This window comes from Lissotriton helveticus, chromosome 3_1 (genome assembly GCF_964261635.1).
Source record: "Lissotriton helveticus chromosome 3_1, aLisHel1.1, whole genome shotgun sequence".
NCBI lineage: Eukaryota > Metazoa > Chordata > Amphibia > Caudata > Salamandridae > Lissotriton > Lissotriton helveticus.
In genome coordinates this window covers 408,824,940-408,851,842 of record NC_136061.1, presented here as the reverse complement: position 1 = coordinate 408,851,842, position 26,903 = coordinate 408,824,940, and the positions used below count along the sequence as shown (strand labels likewise).

The following is a 26,903-nucleotide window of genomic DNA, read 5'->3' as shown; positions in this document are numbered from 1 at the left end:
ACGTGAGGGGCATCTGCCTAAAGCATGGAAGCATGCCATGGTTCTCCCATTGCTAACAAAAAAATCTGGGCCCGGCCAACTGATCCAATTTCAGACCCATTTCTTTTCTGCCAATCCTCTCCAAGACACTGGAGAAACATGTTAACGCAAAATCACCGCCTTTGTGGAGGCCCAGGATGATCTCCATTCCTCCCTGTCATGGTTGCGAGCACGACACAGCATCAAATCTGCCCTCCTAGGCACCATGGAACACCTAAGACAACTCCTGGATCTGAGTGGTACAGCCATGCTGATTTTACTAGACCTCAGCGTGGCTTTCGATATTTTGTCCCATGATACTCTTGCTGAAAGTCTGACATGACTGGGTCTCCAAGGTTCGGTGCTTGCATGGCTTACCTCCTTGTTGACGGGTCTTCCCTGGACCACACTCACTAACTTCTGGACTTACTCAGGGATCTGCGCCCAACCCTATGCTTTTTAACATCTACGCCTGGCCTCTAGCAGACCTAGTCGGACTCTGCGGGTTCACTCTGTTCTCATATACGGATCAACTCAGATCATCTTTTCTGTGTCGTCTGGACGGGAAGTCAGTTAACAAGATCTTATCTCTTGCTTTTGCCTCGTCTTCACCTGGATGAATACCAACTCTCAAACTAAATGGTGACAAGACCGAGGTTATGGTACTGGACAAGTATCCCCAGCTTCGGGGGGCCTCCACACCGGCCTGCCATGCTGGGAGTGCTTCTCAAACCTACCAATAAGGTGAAAAACCTTGGCTTCTGGCTTGATTCCATGCTATACATGAAGCCACAGGTGGCTAAAGTAGCCTACACATGTTTTGCCACTTTGAAACGACTAAAAAAGATCTACTTCCTTTCTCCGCTCAAAGGACAGTTATCTAAGTTATGATGCTCTCATGGTTAGATTGTGCACTATGTTCTTGGGGGCAGATAAGGCTGTGATAAGGTGGTTCAGAACTCTGTCGCTAGGCTCCTGTTCAGTCTTCCCAAACACTCCTTTGCATTGCAACCTTCACTGACTCTCAGTGGACAAGTGAATCCCTTTCAAAGCTCTTTGCTCTATGTACAAGATCAGCACGTATCCATTTCCTTGATACCTGCAAATACTGGTGGTTCCTTACCGCCTCCCCCGGACCTTGGTACCCTGCACTCGAGCAACTGATCCCTCTCATAGTACTTAGAATTAGTCACACCCAGATGGATTATTGCTACTTTTCATTTTTGGGCCCTAAGCTATGGAACACCCTCTCTGAGTCTCTGATATGCTGTGCTTACTTATCCACCTTCCGTAAGGAACTGAAACCCTGGTTATTTTAGCTCTCTTCTCCAAGCTTTCCCTCCTGTCTGCTAGGCGCTGGGAAATCAGACACTCAATAAAGAACTCAACTCATCAATACAACAAGCATTTACAATGCAATAGGTCTTGCAGTTACGCGAGTTTGAGCTATTGGCATTGTAAATGGCTATGCCTTGTATTTTTGTTTTAACTTTGAAAACATAAATAAAAGACATCGTCATTTACAAAGACAATAGCTTAAACTCCCGTAAATGCGAGACCTATTGCATTGCATTTATACAGTGCTTAGCAGCAGTTTATTTCTAAACGCACCTGTAGTTTGTTAATTGAAAGGTTCGTGATACGAGCGAATTCAGCGATTTGCCCAGGATCACACAATTGAAGCCGAGATTAGAGGTCCGTTACCAGTACTGGTTCTCTGGAAACGCAGCAATATCTTTAAAGGCCCGAGTATTTTTCCACTCTGCCTCACAGGCAAGTTGTGTTAACTGGAAATCTAAAGACTCAGTTTCACCAAAAGGTGGTCCTGTACCCCGAAGTGTGCAGGAAATAAGACAGTGACGCACTGGGCCGGTCCTGGGACGGCCGTTGAGCTAAAGTCTGAGAACCTAGTACTTCTACTAGTTGAACATTAATCAGGGCGATTCCTATTGCCACGTGCTTTCTTGTTCACGGTAACATGTACTGTTACTCTTCACCTCCTGGACCCGGTGGAGAGGGCAGGTCTTGGATAGAGCATAATTTGCCATAAACTCCGACACACATAGGAGCAAAGCCTTATGGAGGAGCCACCGGGTACCGTTGAAGCCTGGGTACTTTTCTAATAGGGTAGATCCAGGTCGTAACAGGTACATTAAATAATAGACAGCTTTAATGTGAGTTAGATTATATTGCATTAGAATCATAGGTGTAGATAGTTCTTACATTTAGGTTCTGAAGAATCGCTAGTGTAATTAACTTTAAGCGAGAATCATTTTGACCCACACATTCTGACAAGGACGCCACTACACGAGTCATTGTACTCAAATTAGTACCTTGTCTTTTGTCTTCTCTGTTTTTACTTAGGGGAGGAGACCCCCAGAATAAACGTTGTCCTTCTAGGTACTCCCAACCCTATTTTAGATCACCTCACCACATCTACACAGTTCTGGCCCAATACCCACACTTCACCAAACGGCTGTTGGATAAAAGATCTCCGATAAAGTGCCCCTTCTAAAGGGAGCCCGTTGGGTATTGCACCCCTGACCCAACGAGGAGCAGCCCAGATGATGAAGCATGACACCTGCAAGGGTGTGTGAGGGCATTACAATCCAACATATGGATTCCCAACACTGACCCCTATTGGGGCTTAGTTGGTTCCAGTCTTTCCAGACTCCGTATTCCCTGACCCTGAGGTACAGCGTAATTCAATTTTTTGAAAACATGTACTGTTCACACTGCTCACCACAGAAGAGAAAATGGCGTTTGGTTAGTGTGCAGTGTTTCTTTTAATCATTCTGTGAGGGTGGCAGGCTAACTCCGCAGCAGCCGCTTGACCCTCCAAAGTAGCCTACCGAATTATCCTAGGTAACCAGAGCTCTGGACTGTAATATTAGTAGAGAGACTGATAATGGAGCAGACAGGGCCCTATGTGAACTCCCCTCACCCCCGCTAGTACCCACACTCCTCTTTCTTCCCAGCCTGTGGGTGTAGATAATGCTTCCTGACTGGCTGACACAATTTCAGCATTTCATTGGTGGTGGTTAAGCCTCTATATTTCTCGAGTCACAGTTTCTGAGAATGCCGGCATTGGAAGGATGTAAGGCTAGTCATGGTCTGAACATGTAACATGTGGATGTTTCCAGCACGTACCGAACCCACCGAGTTACCCACAAGCAAGCACGGTATTCGCAAAGAGGGTTGAAACTGGAGAACCCCCTCGTGCCTATTACCTTCCAAATAAAGTTCGTGGGTCCCTCAGCGCTGTTCTAGTGAGGCCCACGCGGCTGCCGTGCCCTAACGGGGGCGCGCACTCATCTCTGGGCCCCACCTCTTCTTACACAGCGCCATGTTATTATTAAAGGCCCCCTGGATATACAAGAAAGGCTTCTAGAACATGCTGCAGAGAGCATGCACATCTCCCCAGCCCTTCCTGCCGGGGTGTAATTCAATGAGCAGCCGCTCACTGTGTATTTAGTGCTGATGTCACAACAGGAATCCATGTCAGATGGCTGCAGGCATATATTTCACGAGGTCAGGCTCTCACAAAGTACTTTGATGAAGAGTACTGCAAGCTAGGAAAGTGAAAGCGTGCCATGTGCGTTGTGCAGGCCTGCAGTGAAAACAAGCGCTCGTAATTGCGGAGAGGCAGCCGCTTGTTTATATTTGCATTGCGCTTTCACTTTCAGTGAAAACGCGATTCAAAAATAAACATGCAGCTGAGTGAAACAGATGTGTTCACACTTACACGCCCCCTTGAGATAAGAAATTCCTTCACGACAGCCGTGAAGCTAACGACCCAGTCCGGATGGGCCGTCCAAAAGGGAGACAGGGCGGTAACCAAGAAGCATCCTTTTCAATTGGAAGCCAGCGTTTAGCATATGACGTGACCCAATGAAAATGATGGGCGGGGCTTCAAGTCCCCTTCCGAAGTCTACTCGACGACAATAGATCTCACAGAGCGAGCAGCGCACGCGCTGGAACGGTAGGCGAGACCTAAAAAAGGGACTAATGCTGTGAAAGCCTTGGGCAAAGAACACGTGACCATGGCATACTTCAACCTGTGCTTGAATAAAAGAATTGTCATCTATGATTGCTCCTGTTGTCTCATCCTCTTGTGGATAGCTACCAATGGCATCTTCCCTCACATCGTCTCTACCAGTCACACTCTTATGTCCAAACAGAAATGACGGGCATCAAGCCAAACAGAAATGGTGGCCATGGACTAAATTACATTTATCCCTAGCAAGTAAGATCACAATAATGAATAAGATCGTTCTACCAGGAATGCTATATTAATTCACAAATATCCCAATAGTGCCTGCATGCCTGTTTTGTGATACACCAAAAGGTTTCATCATCAAGCTGTCTTGGGCCGGCAAGCAACCCAAACTAGTTGATCTACTCTTATCTTAAAACATGGACAAGGTGGGCTATCGGCACCCGATTCTGAACTATATTTTTACTCAGCTCAAGCACAATATGCCAATTCCTATCCATTAGATCTGTTGCACCTTGCACCAGAGGTGGAGGTATCTGCAACTTGAGCTTGTGACTGTGCTATTCCTTGTTGCGCTGAAGGCACGTATGAGCCTTGACCCGGTGAGATCTATCATATCAGCTTGGGTCTGGTGAATGAAACATTGCAGTATGGGTGTTCTAGATTCACATTGATGCACGTATAGTAGTGGGCATGGCTTCCACAGCTGGGGATTCGTCATAAACATGGAAGAATTCATTCAGGACACGTTTAACATTTTTGAGCATTTGGGGGGCAGGGGAGCAACCTCCCACCGGTATTCTACAAAATTAGGTTGTTGAGGACTACCCTAAGAGGAAAGAACGGATGCAGGGTTTAATATATTGTAATGATGTTGCAGATACATACATTACACTCAAGTCATTAAAGTCCAGACCTAAAGATATTTGGTGGCCTCTACAGTGCTATTTATCTACATATACACAAAATGCAGACGGAACAGAAGATGTGACAATGTTGGTATAGTGGGAACCCCTGCAAATAACATATAGACTTGATTATAACTATGTAACAAGTGAAGCGTTTATCTGTTATCCTACACTGGAGGAACTTAAGTGAAACTTTATGCTTTATATGCATCTAGAAGAGACATTTCTGACTAATGATACGTATTATTACTGTTGTATCAAAAGTGTAGACGTGTTGTACGTTTAGAAATGAAAATTCTTAAATAAAAAGAAAGGAAATGGTGGCCATTGTGAGAGTGACAGCGCTTCTACTTCCATCTCACAGGGCAACTATCCTTGGTCATCATTAACCAGACCCCTTATTCACATTAAGTGCTGGTTGCTAAAGCTAAGTACTGTTTCCACCAGGTGATGAACCAACTTGGCTTAGCAAATCTAAAAGACTGTTTTTATGCTACACTTGTTCACCCAGGCTAAGGGAAAACCTCAACATCATGCTTGCTGAGGAGCAGGCCCGACTCCTGTGTTGGCCAAGGAGTTGATCGGGGAAGTATCATTCATGAGGCAAAGGTGACTGTCGAAGTTAATTTTAACAGTTAACCATATTAGTGGAGAAGTGTGGCTCAATGGTTAGAGCGGCAGACCCTGATGCTGTAGTCTGGCCGGGACCAGGGTTCAATTCCCGCCTCGGCGGGTCTCGGGCTCAATTTCCTCGGACCTGATAATTCTCACCTCGGTGCCTATTCTAATCATGAGTCCCACTCTGCAACTCTGGGCAATAGCTTGCTTAATCTCCACAACGGCCCCCACAACGCTAAGGATGCCTGGCCTCCACCTTGGGGGTGCCCAGGAGTGGACACCTCACAGGGAAAGCCAGGATGGGTTCCACAGCGGTATTCGTACAAGCGCCTTGAGACCCTTGCGGGTGAGTAGTGCGCTATACAAGTATCAATTTAAAATTTACATTGTGAGTACCTCCTCAGGACCCAAAGGTTTGTCTGTTTTTAGGAGATTTTCAGTACAGATTCAGATGCCTTGCCTATGGAGGATAAGAAATATGACCGCATGTAGATGACACAGTTGATTACCTTCTGTTCCCTCACAATCCTGATATCAGCATTTACGTGGACTTTAAAAGTCCCTCTGGCCTAGAAACTTCACTGGAAGAGGACATTTCCTACCCCTCTGGCCCTGCCACAGAGAAGATTTTATATTTTACAATAGTCACTCAGAAGATCATGAAAGCCTTGGAAATGATTTTGCCCTCTGTGGAACTGAAGCCTAATAATCTGACAGAAATCTTGCAATCCTCGACAGTTTCTGTGGTACCCTTGCTACGTTTTAATGAAGCTCTGTTGAACCCAATAATGTCTGCATAGCAGTTCATAGGTTCTCATGCAGATTGGCAATCCCATAGGTACATTCCTGATGACCAACACTTTTTGTACTTTTGCCCATCTGGTTGTTCAAAGACTACATTCACCTAAACCCTCACGCTTTAATCCGACTTCCCCAGACAGAGAATTCAACAAGCATGATGCCTAAAATCCTGCAGTTCTTGCCCCTAGCAGCTTGGCTCTTCACATTTCTAATGCCAATTGTATTTTAGGCTGATAAATGTATAATTTATGGCTTATGATTGTTAGCCAGCCTGATCATAAGAATAATCCATCCTCTGATCCTGGTGAATGATGGCCTACACCCATCAAAACAGATCCTGAAATCTGGATTCCATTGGATTTTGGGGGAGATATCCAGGTTTTGCTCATGCCCTTTGATGGTATTCAGCTATTCAGAAAGAAGACTGACTCTTCCTTTGAACGTTTTAAGAACAGCCAGGCTAAGGCTCCTGCTCTGGGCTTAGCCTCCCTTGGACATCCATTTCACCGACTGTATCGAAGGTCTTGTGGGTATTCTATATCTGTGCTGTCTCGACAACTGAAGCTGTCTCAGACCTTTCAGATGCCACTGCAACTATAGTACTCCTTTCTAGGAAGGCGTGGAACATGCAGTGCCACCAGCCAGGAGATCCAGTCCCATCTGTGCTCTGCTTGCTCTGCCACCTTCACACCCCTCTGACTCCTTCCCATCCCTACTCAGAATCTCCCATTTTGTCACTCAGAAGAAGGCATTTAGGACAGATCAGTGAGTTATCGAGCTGATCCAGGGGACTATCCTTACCACTCAGACCACCCTACATCCTTCAGTGCATATTTACCAACTCATGCATCAATGGTTGAGACCGAGGTCCTTGCCTTGCTGGATAAATCGGCCATAAGTGTTGTTTTCAGGAGAGAAGGATGCAGAATTGTAATCCCTTAACATCTTGGACAGATGCCAGAGACCTATGCTGGATACCTGTCTGCTGTTCATCTGGTAGGAAAATGTCAAGAAATATTCCTTGAGCCAAGTCTTTATTGGCCTTGATCTCTGGAGATTGGTTGGTGTCCCTGCACGTCGTTGACACCTACTTTGAATGTACAATTCTATCTGCCCACAGCCAATACTTGAGGTTCACAGTGGGGTCCGCTCCCACCCCAGTTTGCAGTCCTTCTGCGTTTGAACTGACAACAGCCCCCCTGTCTTTAAGAAGGTGCTGGTAGACATGCCAGCTTTGCTTTTGAGGTCAGGATTCCACGTATTCCCATACTTGGACAACAATCTGGTGAAAGTGGAGTCCTCAATGTTGGTCCATGAACATCTGCAGGGTGCGATCACTCATCTCGACGACCTGGGTTTTACAATCAGCATGCATTAACAAGCATCCAGCGTGTTTCCTCTCACTCCCACAAATAAGCTCACCTTTGTTGGAGATGTGCTCAACATAACCCTTACATAGGCCTTTCCTCCTCCTCAGAGGATCTCAGTTATTATTCAGGTGATTATTCCAATGTGCTTGACTGAATCTTGGATCCCTGTACTGCAGCTCTCTTGCCTTCTGGGTCTCATGGCTTCTAGCATCCTGTTGGTGTCTCATGCCAGCTGGTGGATGTGACCCCTACAGTGGTGTCTGAGAAAGCAGTGCCTGAAACACAAAGCAAGTATCTCTGCTCAGGCACCGATCTACCAGTTGGTGCATGAGCATCTGCACTGCTAGACTGATACCGCCAACCTTCTGACAGATCGCTCTTTCAGCCCTCTGCAGGCTCACAGTACCTTTAGTCATAGATGCCTCCTCGTTGCGCTGGCATGCTTATTCTGTTCAACATGATGCCCATTGGAGCAGCGAGATAGTCATGACTTCCATCTCAGCCTTCAAACTATGAGGCTGCATGCATGGAGATTGAGCGGTGCCTGCTAGAGTTCTTTTGCCTTCTTGATGAGGTTGTGAATGTCATTTTGGCAGCCAGAAAACTTGCTACTAAATCCATCTATGCTGGCAGCTGGAACAATCTTACGGTGTGTCAGCATGCCTAAATCCTTTCAAATTGTGTCTAACATCTTGAAGTTTGCCCTGTACCTTGATTATTGGAGTCTGATAGTGAACATAGTTAAAGGTCTTATGACAGCTCAGCCTTCCCTGTATAAATCTCTACGTGTGGTGGAGTTTCTTTAAAGGTTTGCTTCACTTGTTTGCTTCTCTTCCATTTATTGTTCCTTTTTTAGAATCAGTTGCCGGTTGACTCTAAAAAAGGGCTTTGTTCGTTGCAATTAATTCTGCGCATAAGGACTTCCTCTTCTCTCAGCTAGTTAGATTCATAGCTTCCTCCCTCGGACATGTTGGTTCTTCACACCTGCCCAAAGTATGGGGCCCATTAGGATGGCGGGCGGATTGCCTCCGCCAGGCTGGCGGTAGCCACCGCAGGCCTGGCGGGGGCAATCCTCCCGCCATCCTCACTGAAATGACCCCACGCCACATTAGGATGGCTGGGGGGTCCGTAGCGGATGGGAAGACCGTCCGCCGCTTTTCCGCCAGTCGCCTTTGCGACCGGTGGAAAAAGTGTGTACATATGGTGGCGGTGTCTGCGAGACACCGCTAACCATATTACAATGCCTGCGGTCCTATGCCTTTAAGTTATACGGTCTTTGCTTTGTGGGCCCGTTGTGGGCCCCCAGGGTGAAGGTGGGGTGCACATGGGGGGTACCTATGGTATCCCCCTGCGTTTCAAAGTACAACATGGCAGGCACCGCGCGGTGCCTGTCATGTTGTGCTTTGAAACGCACAACATGCATTTTTAGCATAGCAAGCACCGCCCGGCGCATTGTTAAAAATGCGGGATGCACTTGGCGGGTGCATCCTAATTCCACGCAAGGGACCCCCGCCCTTATGGCGGGCGGTCCCGTCCCATGACAGGTTGGCAGTCGGACAAAGTCCGCCCGTCATCCTAATGAGCCCCATAGTTTCTTCTTTGGACATAAATGAAGGATCTTTCTTCCATCTTCCATACCCAACCAAGGAGGAGGAGCAAGTGAATAAACTTGACCCCAGACATGCGGAGTAATACTACATCGACTGCACTTCTCAGGACACAGTGAATTATCAGCTGTTGATAGGCTTGGCTTGATCTATGAAGGGAAAGACAGTGACAAAATTACCACTACGCACTGGGTCATCCATTGTATCAAGATCACCTCCATATGTGGTTGTGCTTATTCCACTAAGGTCATCGCTGCTTCCACGGCTCTTTCCATAGATAACCCAATTGCCAGGATGCTGCATGGTCATCTTTGCATGCATTTGCTATGCACTACTGCCTCACATCTCAGGCATACAGTGACAGGTAATTTTCCTCAGCTATAGTGTATGGTTTCCTTGTTGGTATTACTCATTTCCACCTCCCATGAGGAGCTGCTATTGGTCTCATTCATCAGGAATCTATAGGAAGTTGTGTCCGTCAGACCTAAAAGTTACTTACTTTCAATTATAATATTTCTGGTGGATGCATAATCTTCCTGATGGCTCCCCACTGCACTCCCTGCTCCCCGAAAAGTTAGCGAAATACTTAACAAGACTGCAAGGCTTGGAATCATGTCAGCTGATGTATTTATTGATATTGTGGCTCTATCAGTTCCTTTCCGCGTGCATGGATGGGGCATGGAAAAAATATCGGGAACTGATAGCGTGTTGGTTGGTGCTTAATATGATGAAGTCACATCCAGAGTAATAGCTGGAGCTGCACAGCACCACCTTACGGTGCTGGAGAGTCATCGCTTGGAAAACAATGTTGTACAGACTAGTCTGAAGCCTGGATAAAGAATTCTGAAGGTGAAAATCTGCAGAAAGACTATGTATCCACCAGAAATATTGTTACTAAAGTTAGGTAGGTTTTTCTTAGACAAAGTTCCAAAATGAAACTTCATTTTGTGTGGATTGTTATCCATAGCCTTATCACCCCCACACAATATTCACTTTTTATTCCTACTGTTTCAGTAGCTAACTTTTGTGCTCAGTGGTTGTTGTATGGCTATGTCATGGTTGTGCAAGCCACCGCCCTGATTGTAATACTCCAGCTTGCTATAAAGAACTGTGAATAGAGAAGTCTTCGCCAGGGCACTGCAAATGAAGGAATATTGTCTCACCATGTACCTATTTTTCACCTGCAGAGTCTTATGAAGAAGTATGAAGGAGCACAGGAGGCCATCCAGGTTCAACAAAAGGAGGTACTGTATTTGAGACAAACTGCAGGGAGTAGCATGAGGTGTAATAGTTAGGGCTAATAGTGAATTTTCTAATTAGCACATAGTGAGTCTGGGTTTCGGACAGCCTCAGTCTTCTTATACTCGAGACTCTTCCTGGTTTCCTAGCCCTCTTTCTAAAGCGTATCTTATTGCCTCCGCCATTGGCCCTCAAACTACCTTAAAAATGATTCACAAGTTGAACAGAGGGATGGATTTCACTTTTTTTTCTGGGGTTACTGCCTCTATAAACTCTGGATAGAACAAAGGAGAGCACTGAATGAGTGCCCTTCTATCCTCTGATCTGCTTAAACCAGTATAAATATAGAAAACAACACACAATCAAGTTGGATCATGAAAAACCCCTTTAGAGGTTGACAGCATGGGTGTGGCTGAGACTTTTCCAGTCCTATAACACTCTTGATGTTCACAGACACCACCCAGTTGCATACCTATCAACCTCGACTCCAAAATGCGGGTGAAGTCAGGCCTTTAAGGTGCACGGAGAATCAACACTCTTTGGTAGGTGATATAGATGTGGAAAGTAGGTGATCCCCATTAAAATCCAAGGCAGGTGAACAGAAGTAAAACACAGGGTGGCGTCCATCAAATGCAGGTGAGTTGACTGGTGATTAAGGGGCTAAACTTCTGTGTGAGGGACTCTGCCCCAGTCTCATACACTCTAGCTAATCAGGAAAACAGGGGCTTTTCTAACATGTGACTGACCTTTTTTCCCAACAAAACCCGCCTCCAAAGCCATATGAAAGATGGGAAATTTCCTGCTTCTTTATAGTTTTGGGAAATTAGCTTCACAGGTTGTGAATGGTATCAAATATGCACCCACCTATGTTTACCACAGCATGATGAGTCCCATTAGAATTGAAATCATGAGCATGAAAAAGAACTATCATTTTTTTTTTTCCTTTTCTTTCTGGAAACAGGCAGCAGAGTTAGAAATTGCTAAGAAACAAGAGGAGCTGGAAGCGGTGAACAACTTGGTCAGAGAGGGCCAGCTTGAGATTGCGAAACTGGTGAGTGTAGGGTTTAGACAGTGCAATAGATGTCTTCTAAAAAGGATCTTTTGTAGCACGTTTCGGGTTATTTATCAGTACTGATATTATGGATAGTGATCATTTTGGGATTCAGGACACTGGACAATTACAAGATTGTCCCTGAGAAATGGGGAATAACCTTCAGAAAATTGTACTCCTAGTGCTATTCTTGAACTGAGGACGGTTTTTCACCTGGAGAGGTCACCATGCTTTGAGCAGTTGGAGGTTCAGGTTAACACCTGTGAGCCTTGGTTAAGTAGGTGGTGACTTCTCTTACTGGCTGCATCGATAGTCACGACCCACTTATTACCTGCCCTGTGTGTGTAAAAGGGAGCTTTTATGTGACTGGTCTGTGCACCTGGCCGTAATATGAAATGTATGCAGTACATACATTATCCTAAACTCACACTCCCCCTACAGTCTTAGCTGCTGGGGACTTTCATCCCCACTCCTTACAGAGCTATCTGTGGTCCTACCTTAACTCGCTTACTGGTTCTTAGATTACTTGGTCATCTGTCCTCCCCTTTTGCCAAAAAACACGTACTGGTCCACTTGGTGTCGTTTTCTATATCCCATTCCAACTATTCTTTCTGGACCTACCGCTCTTCATAGCCCCCCATCCTCTCACCTGTATACCAGGCTGTGATGGCCTGAAAGCCCCATTGCTGACTCCTGCCTCTGAAGCCTCTCCTCCACCCTCACACTGTGAAACACAATCCCCAAAAGTTGCCAGCCTGCAGAGAGTTACATGTACCATAGAATTTTGAATGGTAAGGTTATCTTTTAACTCCTTAACCAATATGCCCTAATGACTCCAGCATCAAATTTGTGTGCATAGGTACTTACATAGACTGGTTCATGCAGAAATGTAAAACTGGGCCCAAGTGATAAGCAATCAAAAACTGACTCACCTATACTTATCCTGTTGCTATGGTTCACTTTGTAATGTATTTGTTAGGATACATGCGTCCCCGATAGACTGTAACTAGCCATACACCTAAAATATATGCATTAAAAGCCTTGACTGCAATGAAAAAAAGACAAGCAGAGGAGTGAATGTAGCTAAGATACTAGCACACATATACAGGAAAGTAATTACTGTGTGTACAATCAATACCATCAGCAAAATAAGTAGTTCTGCGACACTCATGTTGAGCTACACACAATCAACCCTCGATAGGGTAAGGATAATGTGATTATTGAATGAGGCATTAGTACAGTTGTGGGTGTGCCATGGTTTTTCCACACATTTTACTGCATTGAGATCATAGGACTGGATGGTATTCCTACTATTTTGAGCTTGCTTTCACAATTTAAATTGCTTACTATTACACAGAATTATACATCTACTGAAATGCTTTTTATTACACCTTTGTTCTATTCCAGCACACTTCTTCGGGATGGGGGACACTTGATCAACCGTAGGATATAACGGGTTTAGTATTTTTTCGTATTAACCACATATTTGAAAATTACATTAAGTTTCTGAGATACACCACAGAGGTTCAAGGTCTTAATGAAAGCCCTATGGCCCAAATAGGGGCATTCTATAAAGCGCTGAAACGTCAATTATATAACAGTGGACATATTCTTTGTACTGTTTAACCTCTACACACTGTGGACACAACTAAAGTAACTAAAGTAATTTTATCCACCAGTAGGTAGTTTTAAGCACCATTTTTCCGATCTATTCTCTTCTATAAAACACCTCAACAGTAGGACATACACACACAGGGGCATCAAGGGCCCCCCTTCATGAAGTGTAATAGCCCACTTTGGTACACAAGTGGCCAGCAGGGATGACCCTATTGTCTCATTAGAAAAGATTATCATTTCTCATACTGAGAGCTGCTGGTCTAAAGGATGTGCTTTCTTAGAAACAATACCTAGCACCTGTGCATTGATGGAATGTATGATGCCTGGACACAAGGATGCTAGCTGTGCACCTGCGGTGGGGAGTAGGGATGATCTCATGGCAGATGGAAGCATCTAAACCCAGCTCCTGATGATGCCTGCTGTGCAAAAAGTTTTAAGAAATCCTCATTTGAGGTGCAGAATGCAAAACCTGTTTCACCAGCAAGAACCTAAGGTATGACCGACTCCAATGGAGAATAAGAAAATTGCATGCCTTAGTGGACAGGACAGGATAGGCTAGTGGTAAGCATAAGGTCCTGTCTCACCGGTCTTCTGGATAGAGTAAATACTACCCTTTTATGAACCATTTTCACGAAAACTTGCTAGCCTGCCTTGCAGACCTCAGAAAGACTTTGCTAAATCACTAGAGAGGATGATTACAAGAGATGTAGTCAGACCTCTTGGGATTAGCCTTCGCAAACTGAAGAGCAAGCACGCAAGCAACATTTCAGATTTGGGGTCCAACCAAGTAACCCACCCAATCCAGTTCATGTCTGATTCAGGTCAGGCTAGTAATGGAAACCCAGGTGAAATTCCACAATGATAAAGGTAAAGACTTGGAAGATAGATCAAGAAGGGACGACATCTAAAGGAATAGGGGAAGACCAGCAGCGGTTCCTCCATGGGAGCGGGGGAGCGTCACCCCTCCCCCCCCCACACTGTTGGACAAAAAGTATCAATAATGAAATCGTTATAAAATTATTTTATTACCATTTTATTTTTGACACTTTCTGCTAGCAAACAGAGTGCGAGGGCAGGGCGGGGTAGCCGTGAGGAGTGGCCACTTCTGTATGCATTGTGCATGTTGGTTTGCCGGCTTTGTTGCTACAGCCAAACCAACATGCGCAATTCAAACGTCTCCAACCCAGCTGTCTAGGACAGCTGAGTTGGAGAGTAGGCACAGGCCTACAGTGCCTTTTGGAGCGTGGAGCAAGCCCGACATGGCTAGTCAGGAGCTTTAGAACAGCGTTTTGATTGGATGAGAGAGTTGGCTTTAGGCTTCGTGCTGGCAGGACGTGCTGCAGAACAACGAGGGCGTACTGCAGAACATCGTGTGGCAGTATAAGGTAGGTGATTTTTTTACGTGCATATTTATGTTAATGTGTATATCGTTGTGTATGTGTACATTTATATATGTTTATGTGTATATATTATTTGTATATTTTGTGCACCCCTTTCAATGTGATTTGCCACCAACCACTTCTGGGCAAGACCTTTTTGCCTGCCTTAAGTCTATCTTTAGCAGGATGCTGGAAGAAAGTCAATCCTTACCTCTTGGCATTGAGTGAATTCACAGTGAGGGGAATACATTGAAAAAGTCTACCAAATGTCTATAGACATTGTGCCTACCTGTTGAAGTTACAGAGTCTGTGGAATGGAAAGACTCAGATTAAAATCCATTTTATAGCACATCAGGTGACAATACATCAAGTTTTACCTGCATATACACTTCTGAAGAGGAGATAGTACAAATCATTCATAGCATATGGTTGACCATAACTATAAACAAATACAATATTCACTGATCCTTCACGAGGAGCTGCAGTTAAATGGAAAATTATATGTTGAGTTGGGAATGTCCCTTGCATGTGTGTATCTTATATCCTGTTTTTAAAAATGTTGGCCCTAGACTCCCACTAATCTAGTGTGTTGACAGCCCTTGACATGAGTGAGATTCCGGCCCTGTGCTTTGACCTGGAGTTGTGCATCAAGCATACCCTCATTATATTACCAGTGGATTACTGTCCCTCTTGTGGGTTTTTGGAACATAGATTGGTGGTGGCAGCATATCTAGTTTTGGGAATCCCTAGAGGTGGCCAGCCTTTCTATGGGGCATATACTCAAGGACTTGTCACCGAGTTATCGGCACTTTATCGCAGCCAAAGTCGCGATAAAATTAACCCCCCCCCCCATTCACAAGCTGGTGTTAACAGCCTATATCACCAGTTTACCTGCGATAGCAGCCGCAAAAAACATCGCCACAGATGACCCCGGCAACAATCGCTAATGAGATGCAGAGTAGGCGATCCCGTGCAAAAAAATGCGAACACACCACTTCGCAACATTCACAACAGCCAGCAAGATCTGTGATAAGAACACAAAACTGGCGATCAGGCGAGTTAGCAGCAGGAATTTTACATCTGCTCTGACCTGGTGTAAAGTCGCACGACAGCCTGCACCACAAGAGGGAGCCCAGCTCAGAGCCACACCAGAATTACAACAGATGCCATGGAGCCAACGAACATACAGCTCGGACACCTAAGAGGGCCACAACACCCCCCGCCCCCAGCACACCCTCCCCCAGAACATGCCCCCTCCCCGGACCACCACAGAGGCAGCGCAGACAAAGACTGCGGACCCTCAGAAAACGCACAAGCCTCACAGACCTAACAGCAGAGGATGTCATTGCCCACTACAGGCTCAAGAAGACAACCATTCTCCACATCCTGAATATCAGTGTAAACAGACTGACGGTACCAACACAGCGCACAACCAACATCATGCCTCAGACAAAGCTGCTGGCTGTGCTGCACCCGTTGGCCACTGGTACCTTCCAACCAACAACCGCCAGAGTCGGAGGAGTCTCACCGCCAGCCCTATCATAGTTCATCTGAACTTTTGTGAATGGCAACATCAGCTTGGTACCCCAGCACCTTCATGTCCCACACAATGCACAGTAACAACTGGAGACCAAGCAAGGCCTCCACACCATAGCTGGCTTTCCGCACGTGTTGGGGGCAATTTACTGCACACATGTCCTACTTGTGCCCCCTGCCAAAACTGCACACAATTACCGCAACAAAAAGCATTCCATCAATGTGCAGGCAACTGTGGACCACTAGGGACTCTCCACCAACGTCGCCGCCAACTACCCAGGCAGTGTGCATGATTCCTACATGTTCCGACAGCCCATCATCAACCGGCGCTTCCAGGATGGCACCCATGGAAATTCTCTGCTCGTTGGCAAGAACCAAATGAAGACACCCCACACCCCAACTCCATAATCATGCTACTCACAACTCTGGTAATGCACGTGTTACATAATCACATTCAACATGCCAACAACATGCCCACCCACCAGATACGACAGCACAACTTACTGTCGAAACCTGGCTAGCCATGGACATGAGCCATAAATGGCATGGCACCGCAGCCACACAATAGCAGATTGTGGGGAGAGGTGGGAGCCAAGCATGTGCGAAGGATGCAAGTGAGCCGGATATGAGAATGCACACAATACCAAGTGTGGCATGGATGTGCTAGACAGAGTGCAGTATGCAGACCACAGACAGATCCATGTCAACATACACTGCTGGTGTTTGGAGTGTACTGGACAGTGGATGCAACCATGTCACTGCAGGCAGCGGGTAAGACCTTGGATATGTAGTTTTGTCGCTACCCACTCAATACATAAGAGGATTGGACTGGGACATCGTACGCAGGTCCAGCGTGGGTGTGTGACTGATAATTGCGGCGCTCTGGCCATGGTTCAGTACAGGAAATGTGCAAATGCATGTGTCTCTGTCGCAGTGTGGGTCTCCTTTGTGGGGTGTATGTGGTCCCTGGTGGGAATTGGACACACACTTATGTGATCTAGTTCGGCTTCCATGAGCTCTGACCCCACCCGCACCTGTTCGGCCACGTCCTTTTGGCATTCTGACACCTGGCCTTGGAGTGCGATGTGTGCTTAGGTTTAGTGTTGGGAGCCAGCCGTGCTGGCGAGTGCTTCCTGCTGTGTGGTCTGTGCATGGGCTGGGTTCTCCTCTATGTAGCTTGGCTGCTGTACTCCTTGCAGTGGGTTGCCTAGGATGTCCATGTGCTGTTGTAGGGAGTTGGTGTCGAAAGTGTGGTGGTCCTCTCCAGCATCAGTGATGAGTTGTCTGGTCTGCGCTGCTGGAGGTGTTGTGTGTCCCTCTGCAATATGAAGGGGAGAGTCATGTTGACATTATGTTGACATGTATGTAGGCGCATTGTTCTTGTTAAAATGCAGACTGTATGACAATGTACATTGTGACTGTTTATGAGATGCTGGATTTTGATGCGGGACAGAGGACATTTGAACTGCTTGACAGATGTGAGGTTGTACACATACATTTCCATCTCAGTTTCCTGCTATGTTACATGTAATTGGCCTGTTTATGCGCATGAGCAGACCCAGTTGTGTCCTCTGTTCTACATGATCGTGGTTGCACATTGTGCCATATTGTCGTCAATGTGGATGTGCTGTTATTGCTATGTGTGTGTTCTGCAGTGTGGCAAGGGGATCAGGGTCATGATCCAGGGTCATTGTGGGTATGAAGTGTGCTGTACATCGTTGTGCATGTGTGCCATTGTGCCCCTCACTCCCCATTCCCCCAGTCCCTGGTCGTTACTCACCCTGTTGATGTTGTGTCAGGTCCTGTTAAGCTGTGTCCGGACTCCCTACTCCTTGCACCATCTCCACACTGATGACTGTGTCCACCATTTCCTCCAGCTCCTCCGGTGGCGCAGGACTCCCATCTCCTGTCAACATTGCTTCCTTCCTGTTGGCAGCGGGTTTGTGCTTGGTTTGGCTTTTCACATCATGCCAGCACTTCTTGGCTTCCACCATTGGCCTCCTCGACACTCCGACTGCATTCATGTTTGTCTAATTGTAGTTCAGTTGATGGTAGTGTTCTGTCACCTCCGTGACACTGATCTGGTTTTCCTGCGGACTGCACCCTGTCTTCCTCTCCCTCTTCTCCTTGGCCTTCCCCGAGCCCGTTGTTCCTTGCTGGTTGTCTGTGTGGCTTGTTGACCTCTGCACTCGGTCAGGGTGCATCCATGGTGCCACGCCGTTTTTTTTTGTTTCCCTTTGTTTTTGTTCTACTTTTATGGTATCTTTTCCCTCTTTGTATTGAGATTGCCTCATCGCAGGTTTTTGGGCGTTAGTGTTTCGCATTTTTGCAGAGTCGCGTTGACTTTATTGCAGACATTTGATGCATTATCGTGAACCTATCGCATGGTACAGCCGGGTTCAGAATACGACGTTAACACCGTTATTTTCCCGCGATAGACTGCGATGTGAAGAGCTGTGTTTAGCTAATTTTGCTGAAATTATCACACAAGTGTATTATTGACATTCCTAAAGCTGGTGAGAGGGAATCTGGGGCTAGATGTAGGTAATTCTAATTTACCGAATCATAAATACCGAATTTTACCGATTCGGTATTTATGAATCGGTAAATTAGAAGTAGGCAGATGTAGGTAAATTCTATTTTACATTTACCGAATCTGTAAGATTCGGTATTTACCGATTCGGTAAATACCGAATCGGTATTGCCCATTGATTCCTATGGGCCTTGAAGCCCATGGGAATCAATGGGCAATACCGATTCGGTATTTACCGAATCGGTAAATACCGAATCCTGCAAGGGTGCAGGGGGTGTCACTTTGACACCCTCTAGCACCCCAAGTACAGGCTTGTGTGGCATGTGACACACATGCATGCCCTGGCACAGGTGTGCATGCACAGATGTGCATGCACACCTGAATTCAGTATTTTACCACACAATAGGATTGTGTGGTAAAATACCGACTCTTAAGGGCCTGTGGCACTCTTTGAAGTGCTAGCTACATCTAGAATTACAGAATCGGTATATTTACCGATTCGGTAAATTTTCCGATACGGATTGTTTACCGAATCGGTAAATTTACCGATTCGGTAAATTTTCCGATTCGGATTGTTTACCGAATTGGTAACTTTACCGATTCGGTAAATTTACCGATTCGGACGATTTTCTGTCCCCTACATCCCAAATGCTCAATACCGGTCGGTAACGGCCGAAAATCGGAATTTTCGCCCATTACCGACCGGTATTGGCCTACCTACATCTGGCCCCTAAACACTGAAGAAGGGAGAGAGGAGGCAAGGCTCCTTGAGAAATGTGAATAGGCTTTTGCAGAGAGGAGCTGCTGATTAATCTTCCTTTGTGCATGCCATTTTGTGAATGGTGGGGGGAAGAGTGGGACAACAGTCTCTCTTGTTGAAGATCTGCAATGCCAAGAGGTACCAGCCTGTGGCTTGACCTGAGTCGTGGATACTCCACCCACCTGGTAAGGTCCAGCCTTTGGCTCACTTGCTCCCACAGACCCAGCCAACCTGTGGTAACACTTACCACCTGTAGAAATAGATATATAAACAGGGAGTATCTGACCACTGGCAGGACATTGACACAAACAAATGTTTAGACACCCATTTTGGAAGGAAGCAAACCGTAACCTAACTTGGTTGAGCGTTTACTCTGATCAATGTCTTGTCCGTGGTTGGTACTGTTGAAATGTTTAAAGCTGACAAAAGTTTCTAGGAAAGGAAAAAACTTGCAAAACTTGGCAAAAAAGAACCTAGAGTTGATCTATGTTAAGAGCAGTGGGAGAGTGACACCAAGGGCTAGTCTGCTGGCCTCCAATTCAGAGCCACAGAGCCATAAAGGCTCCTAACCACCTGAACCACCACCCAGATCCAGCTGGAGTAAGCTCCTGACCTTTGAGTTGTGCCCCTCATTTCCTGGACTATTGGTGTGGCAGCAGTGGAGCTGCATTGAAGCTTTTGGGCTCTGTGCAACAGTTGACCCAATCACTCACAATGACAACATGCTCTTCAGGCTACAGCGACAACCACCATCCGTGATGCCTGGCCTGCTCTTCGTGCTACATCGACAACCGTCCACTATGCTTCCCTGCTCCTTGCAACCCCCTCCATCATGAATAGGACTCTTTGCGCTGGACTGAGAAGGTAACTTCCAGGGGTACCAATCTGGTCCCAGTATCCGACCCACGCTCCACTGCGGTAAGCCTGAACTTAGGGCTTACTCCCAGCCTCACACAAGCCGCGAGTGGCACTTTAGGCTTTCTGATACTATTTTGACTTAAATCTTTAAAATTGCATATCTCAGCTTCTACTGATTGTTTTTTTGTCATTTTGTTTTTTTTTAATTGATTAAATTCTGCCCTATTGATCTACATTGGTGTGGGATTTTTCTTTGTTGTGCTTTCACTCTATTACTGTATAGAGAATAGTGGTCCCAGTACAAATACATTTACAGAAAAGAATAACAAAAATTCATGAAGTTGATTCGTGCTATAGTGCTATTTCATCACACTAAGCATATATATTAATTATAGAAACAATTTACAGAAAACATTAGTATATAAACCGTTTGCCCAGCTGGGTGGAGGGAGGGGGGAGGGTGACTTAAGTGAGGTAGTGAGGCAAGTGATATACAATATTCAAAAAATCACAATCAAATTGTTGGGCATTTTACTTAATGCCACACATTCATAATAAAGTTCATAACAGGTTAGTTCACAATCATTTAAAAAGCCATGTACAATACAAAGTCACAGTGCAGAAATGCACCGTTGATGATACTGGCATCTATGATGTGTCGACATTTCGACCCCAGAAACCATGTAGGTTAGTTCCAGTCCTTACTGACTGGGTCTTCACTCTATTACTGTCTGAAGTGTCACATAAATACTTCACACATAGCCTCCAAGTTAAATTAACCCTTTGGGGTTTGCTTGGTCCTCACTCTGACAAGTATTGTGGTTGCTGCTCAAGTAGGGTTTCACCCCCTTAACCAGTAACCTAATTTCCCAGTCATTAAATTAAGTATCGCGCTAAACAGACCGTGTGCAGAGGAAATCGAGGATGAGCAGGGTGAGGTTAAGAGGAATGGGGATGGTAAGATGAGGACTTCATACGTTTTACCAGCACTTGTACACTAAGAGAACAAATGACAGATGAAGTGGGTGATCACATAGACGCTTGTTAGCTCCCGAGCTTTATGCAGGGGCAAAGTCTAGTCTAAGGAAGACCAATAGAGGAAACAGGAGCTTAGTGTGTGAAAACAAATCCACAGGTCCAGATGGATTTGCCACAGGCTTTTAAAAAAACGTTTGCAGGTGATTTGGTGTTGCTCATAATAGTCCTATTGAGCTCCTTTATGAAGGGGGGTAACTCTCAGCTCGGCAGAGACTACCATTATGTTGATGCAGGAGCATGCGACAGATACCATGGAATGCATATCCTACAGGCCTGTAGACCTTATCAACCTAGGCGCTAAGATTTTAACAACGGTGATGGCATCAGGACCTGATGTTTTCCACCTTTGGGAGTCTTGGATTAATTGAAGTTTGAGAGGGACTGTCAACCGTATGATAATATCAGAAGGACTCCCCACTTGAAATAAGACGCCACACATGAAAAGACTCCGGCTATTCTACGTGCTTCAGATGCTGAAAAGGCATTTTATTGGATCAGCAGGGGATTCTTGTGATAGGTGCACCACAAGATGGTTTGCCAAAGACAAGCAAGCTGGTCAGCAGAAACCACTCTCCATATGTCCATTTGGAAAAAGGGCAGAGGTGTCTGCTAGCCCCTCTCCATATTGCACTAGCAATATGATCCTTCACAGGCCCGATAAGACAGAGTGAGAAAATATCCCTTTAGAGGTACACAACATAAAATCGTGGATGGCAAGCTCCTTACGCTAACCAGACAGGATACTTTGCTTCAGATGGTAATTTCACAACTGGAAACCTTTGAGCAGATTTGAGATCATGCAAGTAGAATTGGAGATCGTCAGTCTTATGCTACTATAGGAACAGGTTTATATTTTATTTATTTTTTATTTTGGCAGTTTTGTATAGCGCGAACAAGACCCTTGCGGGTATCAGAGCGCTTTACAGATCAAGTATAGGTAATGGCATATAACACATATAAATATAGATACAGTGATACATATAGATACATATATGAATACAGTAAGACCTGGGAACAATTAAAGATTAGTACATAGCTGCAGTAATGTCTAGGACAAGTTCAAGTGAATTTGGCCATGAGAATTGATTTCACTTCTTTTTTTAAATAGGCCGTAGATGGGTTAAGTCTCGTTTCTAGGGGTAGAGCGTTCCAAATCCTGGGTGCCATTCCTGAGAAAGTACGATTGTATGTTTTTTTCTTGGAGAAGCGTTGAGGTTTCAGAAGAAGATTGTTAGAGCTCCTGGTAGACCTGTTGCCGCCTGAGAGAACTAGTTTCTCCGCTAGGTATCCCGGGGTTTGTGATGAAGTGCCTTATGTGTCATACCGGCGATTTTTAACTGGATTCTGGCCTCAAAAGGTAGCCAGTTGAGGGCCTGAAGGTCAGGGGAGATATGGCAGTTGCGTTTGGTGCCTGTGATGAGCCTAGCGGCTGTATTGATAGAGGCTCTGAGATTTGGGTAGACCACAGAGTGTGACACTCCCATAGTCAATTCTGAGAATTACTAGAGATTGAACTGCCTGTTTGAAGTCATTTGTGGGAATGAAGGGTTTCAGTTTTCTTAGTGTGGTAATCTGAAAATTTGCACCCTTTGTTGCAGCGCTGATGTGTTTCAGCATGTTTAGTTTTTCGTCTAGGGTTATTCCCAGAGATTTAGCAGAATCAATGATGAGAGGTTGACCGTCTAGTGCCGTTAGGTGTTCCATCCACTCGCGGATGATCGTTGATTGGTTGGGAGGTGCGATCAAGAGGAATTCTGTTTTTAGTGTGTTTAGTTTTAAATGGTTCTTAGCTAGGCAGATCTGTGTATCTTTGAGCGTTGAGTTAAGGGACTTGATGTCTTCAAGAGATTTGACCTTAATGTAGAGTTGTGTATCGTCTGCGTACATGTGATATTGGATATTTGCAGAGTTGAGAAGCTCAGTGAGAGGTTCCAGAAACAGATTGAAGAGTGTTGGGGAGAGAGAGGATTCCTGAGGGACTCCTAGAGTGACAGGGGTGGAATTAGATAATGATTGGTTGATCTTGAATCTTTGTGTTCTGTTTTGGAGGAAAGAGGTGAACCAGTTTAATACTGTTCAGATAGCCCCATTCTATGCTTCAGGAGGTCCAGTAGGTTGTCGTGTTTAACTGTATCGAAAGCTGAGGATAAGACAAGGAGGATAAGAAGGCAGGCTTTGCTTTGATCCAGTATTTGCAGTGCATCATCAATTATGTGGGTCATGGCTGATTCGGTGCTGTGTCCTGATCGAAAGCCTGATTGGAATTGGTCTAGCAGGTTGAAGTGGTCTATGTGGATACTCAGCTGTGTGTGGACACACTTTTCAAGTAGTTTGGCAAGGGTTGAGATGTTAGATATTGGGCGGTAGTTATTTAAGTCAGTTGGGTCTGCTGAAACTTTCTTAAGGATGGGGGATACCTGACCAGCTTTGAGGATGTCAGGGATGGATCCTTGCATGAGGGAGGAATTTATGATCTTCGTCCATAGGGGCACTAGCAGTGGCATGAAGGTCTTTAGGTGTGATGCTGGGAGGGGGTCAGTGAAATGGTTAGAGGGATTCAGAGAACTGAGCATGTTGAGGATAGTATCTTCATTGTAGAGGTTGAAGGTGGACCAGGCGGCATTGTTTTTGAGGTCGGGAGTTGTGATGCAGTTGTACGGGGGCTCCGCTGAGGTCCAAGAGGAGAATGTGGGAGTAACGGGAAGTGATACTAGATCGTTGAGTAGGTCAGCCTTTACTTTTTCAGTCTTTGTTGTGAAAAAGGAGGCAAGATTCTCACATTTGGGGAGTGTATCCGGGTTGGCTTGGGGGGAGTAGAGGACCCCCTTAGACTGAGCTTTGATTATTTCGAATAGTTTTTTGGGGCGATTCTTAGCATGGTCTAATTGAGTACGTATGTATTCTGTTTTAGATCGTCTAATCCTTTTGTAGTAGGCATTTCTGGTGCTCCTTAGTAATTTCAGGTGAGCAGTGGAAGGGACGGCTCTCCATTGTCTTTCAATAGCTCTTAATGATCTCCTATCTTCATTTAGTCTACCATCATACCAGGGGTTTGAGTTCTTTGTGTTGACTCTTTTTAGTTGTAGGGGGGCTATGGTGTCAAGAACCTTGTTCATCGAGTGGAAGTAGTGATTTGTCAAAGCCTGACATGCCCCTCCAATTTGCTCTTCCATTTATTTAGGGTTGCGGCTCAATCCAGTAGCAAGTTTATGTAGCTCAGTATCTACATTTCTCTGGGCTTAGTGAGTTAAGAATTATAACATGTGAGGTGTGGCTGTCCTGGATGAGGTAGAGTAGTGGCAGCTAATGTATGTGCATGTTCTTGAGTCAATTCGCTGTGAGTTCCTCTGGGTAGATTTTGGGGTGATATTCTTCATCCTGTCTGTACCATCACACAAGGTGCAATGCATATGCAAATCAGCCTTAATCCTGTCGCACATAAGCAGTGCAGCTCAAATTCCTAGGTTATGTTTGCTCTGCGAGAGATTGCAAGCACTCCAGTTGCACTGCTGCCTTATCGGTCTGCAATAGTAAGGTGTAGTAAGATCCCCCTGATATTGCAGGTTCAAAATACATTTCTATGCGTACCCATTGCATTTTTCTCCCTTGCAATTCAGCTGTTCTCTATTGCCTAACAGAACATTGTATGTAGAGGCATATTTGTGTCAATGTCTGAATATAGTCTGCAGTAATACTTTTCTAGTTGGGCTATTGATTTACTACTCTACTGAGATGACCCTTGTAACCCATGTTCATAGAATGGATGGGGATTTATGCCCAATGGTTTCTTAGAGATACTGAAGCTTAACTAATGCAACGATAACCCCTCTGCTTTACTTTTCTTCTTTCCAGAAAATGGACCTGCTTGATACACAGAAAGATTGTGCAGCTAAACTCAAGCAAGGGGAAGCACAACACAAGAAGGCCATGCATGCTGCGCTGCATGTAAACACCGAGCTAAGGTAAAACAAGAATCCAAGCCTTAATCCTTGTGCACCAGGAGCGATGTAACACACTGCAGTCCCATTTCTCTCCACAATGATCCCCTGCGACCAAAGTGAGTAATAGACAATGCAGCTCATATCATCAAGGACTTAACTAAGTTTAGTAGCCATATCACTCCACCACTGAAAGAACTACCAGGGCTCCCACCAAGCCTAGTTCAACTTCAAGACCAGCTGAAAAATACACCTGGTCACCAGAAATGTAACCCATGTATACCGTGCCAAGAAATTAATTATGTTGGGCGGACAACACCACACCAAAAATCAGGACAATAACTAAAAAGCTGGAAAAAATTGAAAACGAGCATACCTACCTTCTCCATTGGAGCTATCAGGGTCGACATTCCCTTTAGCATCAGAACTTTCCCAAACCATGTACACTTCAGAAAAGAGCTGAAGACTAATTTTTTCAGTGGACACTACAGCTCTACAGGATAATAATTATCATTCTTGAATATTCTGCCCATATCTGAATTCTCCGGGGTCTTTAATGATCTGAAATGTATCTCAGGGCTCTTTAATGATCTGACTTGTATCTCAGGGCTCCATCCTTGGTTCACTGCTCTGCTGCTCTCTAGCTAAGTTCGTGCTCTATAAATACCTACAAATGAAGGCGGCCAGGATACAATAGTTACATTTCTAAATCACATAATGAAGAGGAAGGGGATCTTGTTTGTATGGTACTTACCATTATCTGCATCACTTGTATCAATTTTGGATATTGTTTAGACTTAGCGAAGCTTGCACCATCACCCTAAAAAAGCTATGCAGAATTAAGTGCAGCTGTGGGCAGGAAGGCAGTCTGGACAGAGAAGCTCCTCCATTCCCCTATCATAGATCCAAGAGTAGATATTAACTTCTGTCTTCACCAGGACTCTATCAAGCCTTGAGTGACAGCTGGGTCTGTTCTGAAAACAAAAATAGTAACTGCATTAAGGCTCACAGTAATTATAACAACCTTTACATCATGTTGATGAATGACCTTGAATGCAGTCCATTATTGTGAGCCCAGTATTGTATCATAAGGGCATGGATCACAGGAATAAGGGATGTAAAGGTGACACGCACTGCCTTCCCACCACTGTTGGTTCTTTTCTCATGAACCAGGCGGGCAGTCCTTTGTCCTAATGAGTGATGACTGTAATACCAACACATGCTGCCTGTCCACCAGTAACATCTCTTCTTTTATTTCTCCTGCCGCAGACATAAACTGACTGTGAAGCGAGAGGTGCCTACTGATCCATATGTGGAAGCAAACCAATCTGCCAGCTTTGATGATCAGCCTTGCGAGGACTAAAACAACAAAGTGCTGCCTGTCCCCTCTGTGTGGGGTTGGCCAAAGAATGCATGACATCAATGCACCAGTTTTTCTTTGGCTCAGATTGCTTGAATATGAATGAGTTTGTTTTCCTCCTTATATGTTTCAGTTCTCCTGTGTCTTTTTGAGGTGATTGGGTGGGATTTGAAGTAAGTGAGGAGAATTTGAATTACTGAAGTAATCGTGTTTGTGCAGAACGAGATGTTGTGATGGTTCACTGGCCAACTTTGTCATTAACCCTCTGGGCAAGG

General features: G+C 45.3%; 1 protein-coding gene across 2 annotated transcripts in view; it reads left to right on the top strand.

Moving 5' to 3' along the window:
- Positions 1-26,662, top strand: part of TRAK2 (trafficking kinesin protein 2) — a 704,082-nt gene extending 677,420 nt beyond the window's left edge. The window contains exons 27-30 of one of the 2 annotated variants that reach the window (XM_078680216.1): positions 10,507-10,563; positions 11,520-11,609; positions 25,183-25,292; positions 26,538-26,662. In XM_078680216.1, the coding sequence (XP_078536342.1) occupies positions 10,507-10,563; positions 11,520-11,609; positions 25,183-25,292; positions 26,538-26,631 (351 nt within the window). In that variant the 3' untranslated portion in view covers positions 26,632-26,662. The remainder of the gene's footprint in view (positions 1-10,506; positions 10,564-11,519; positions 11,610-25,182; positions 25,293-26,537) is intronic. The other variant, XM_078680217.1, reaches the window with a different exon arrangement.
- Positions 26,663-26,903: the final 241 nt, after the last annotated feature.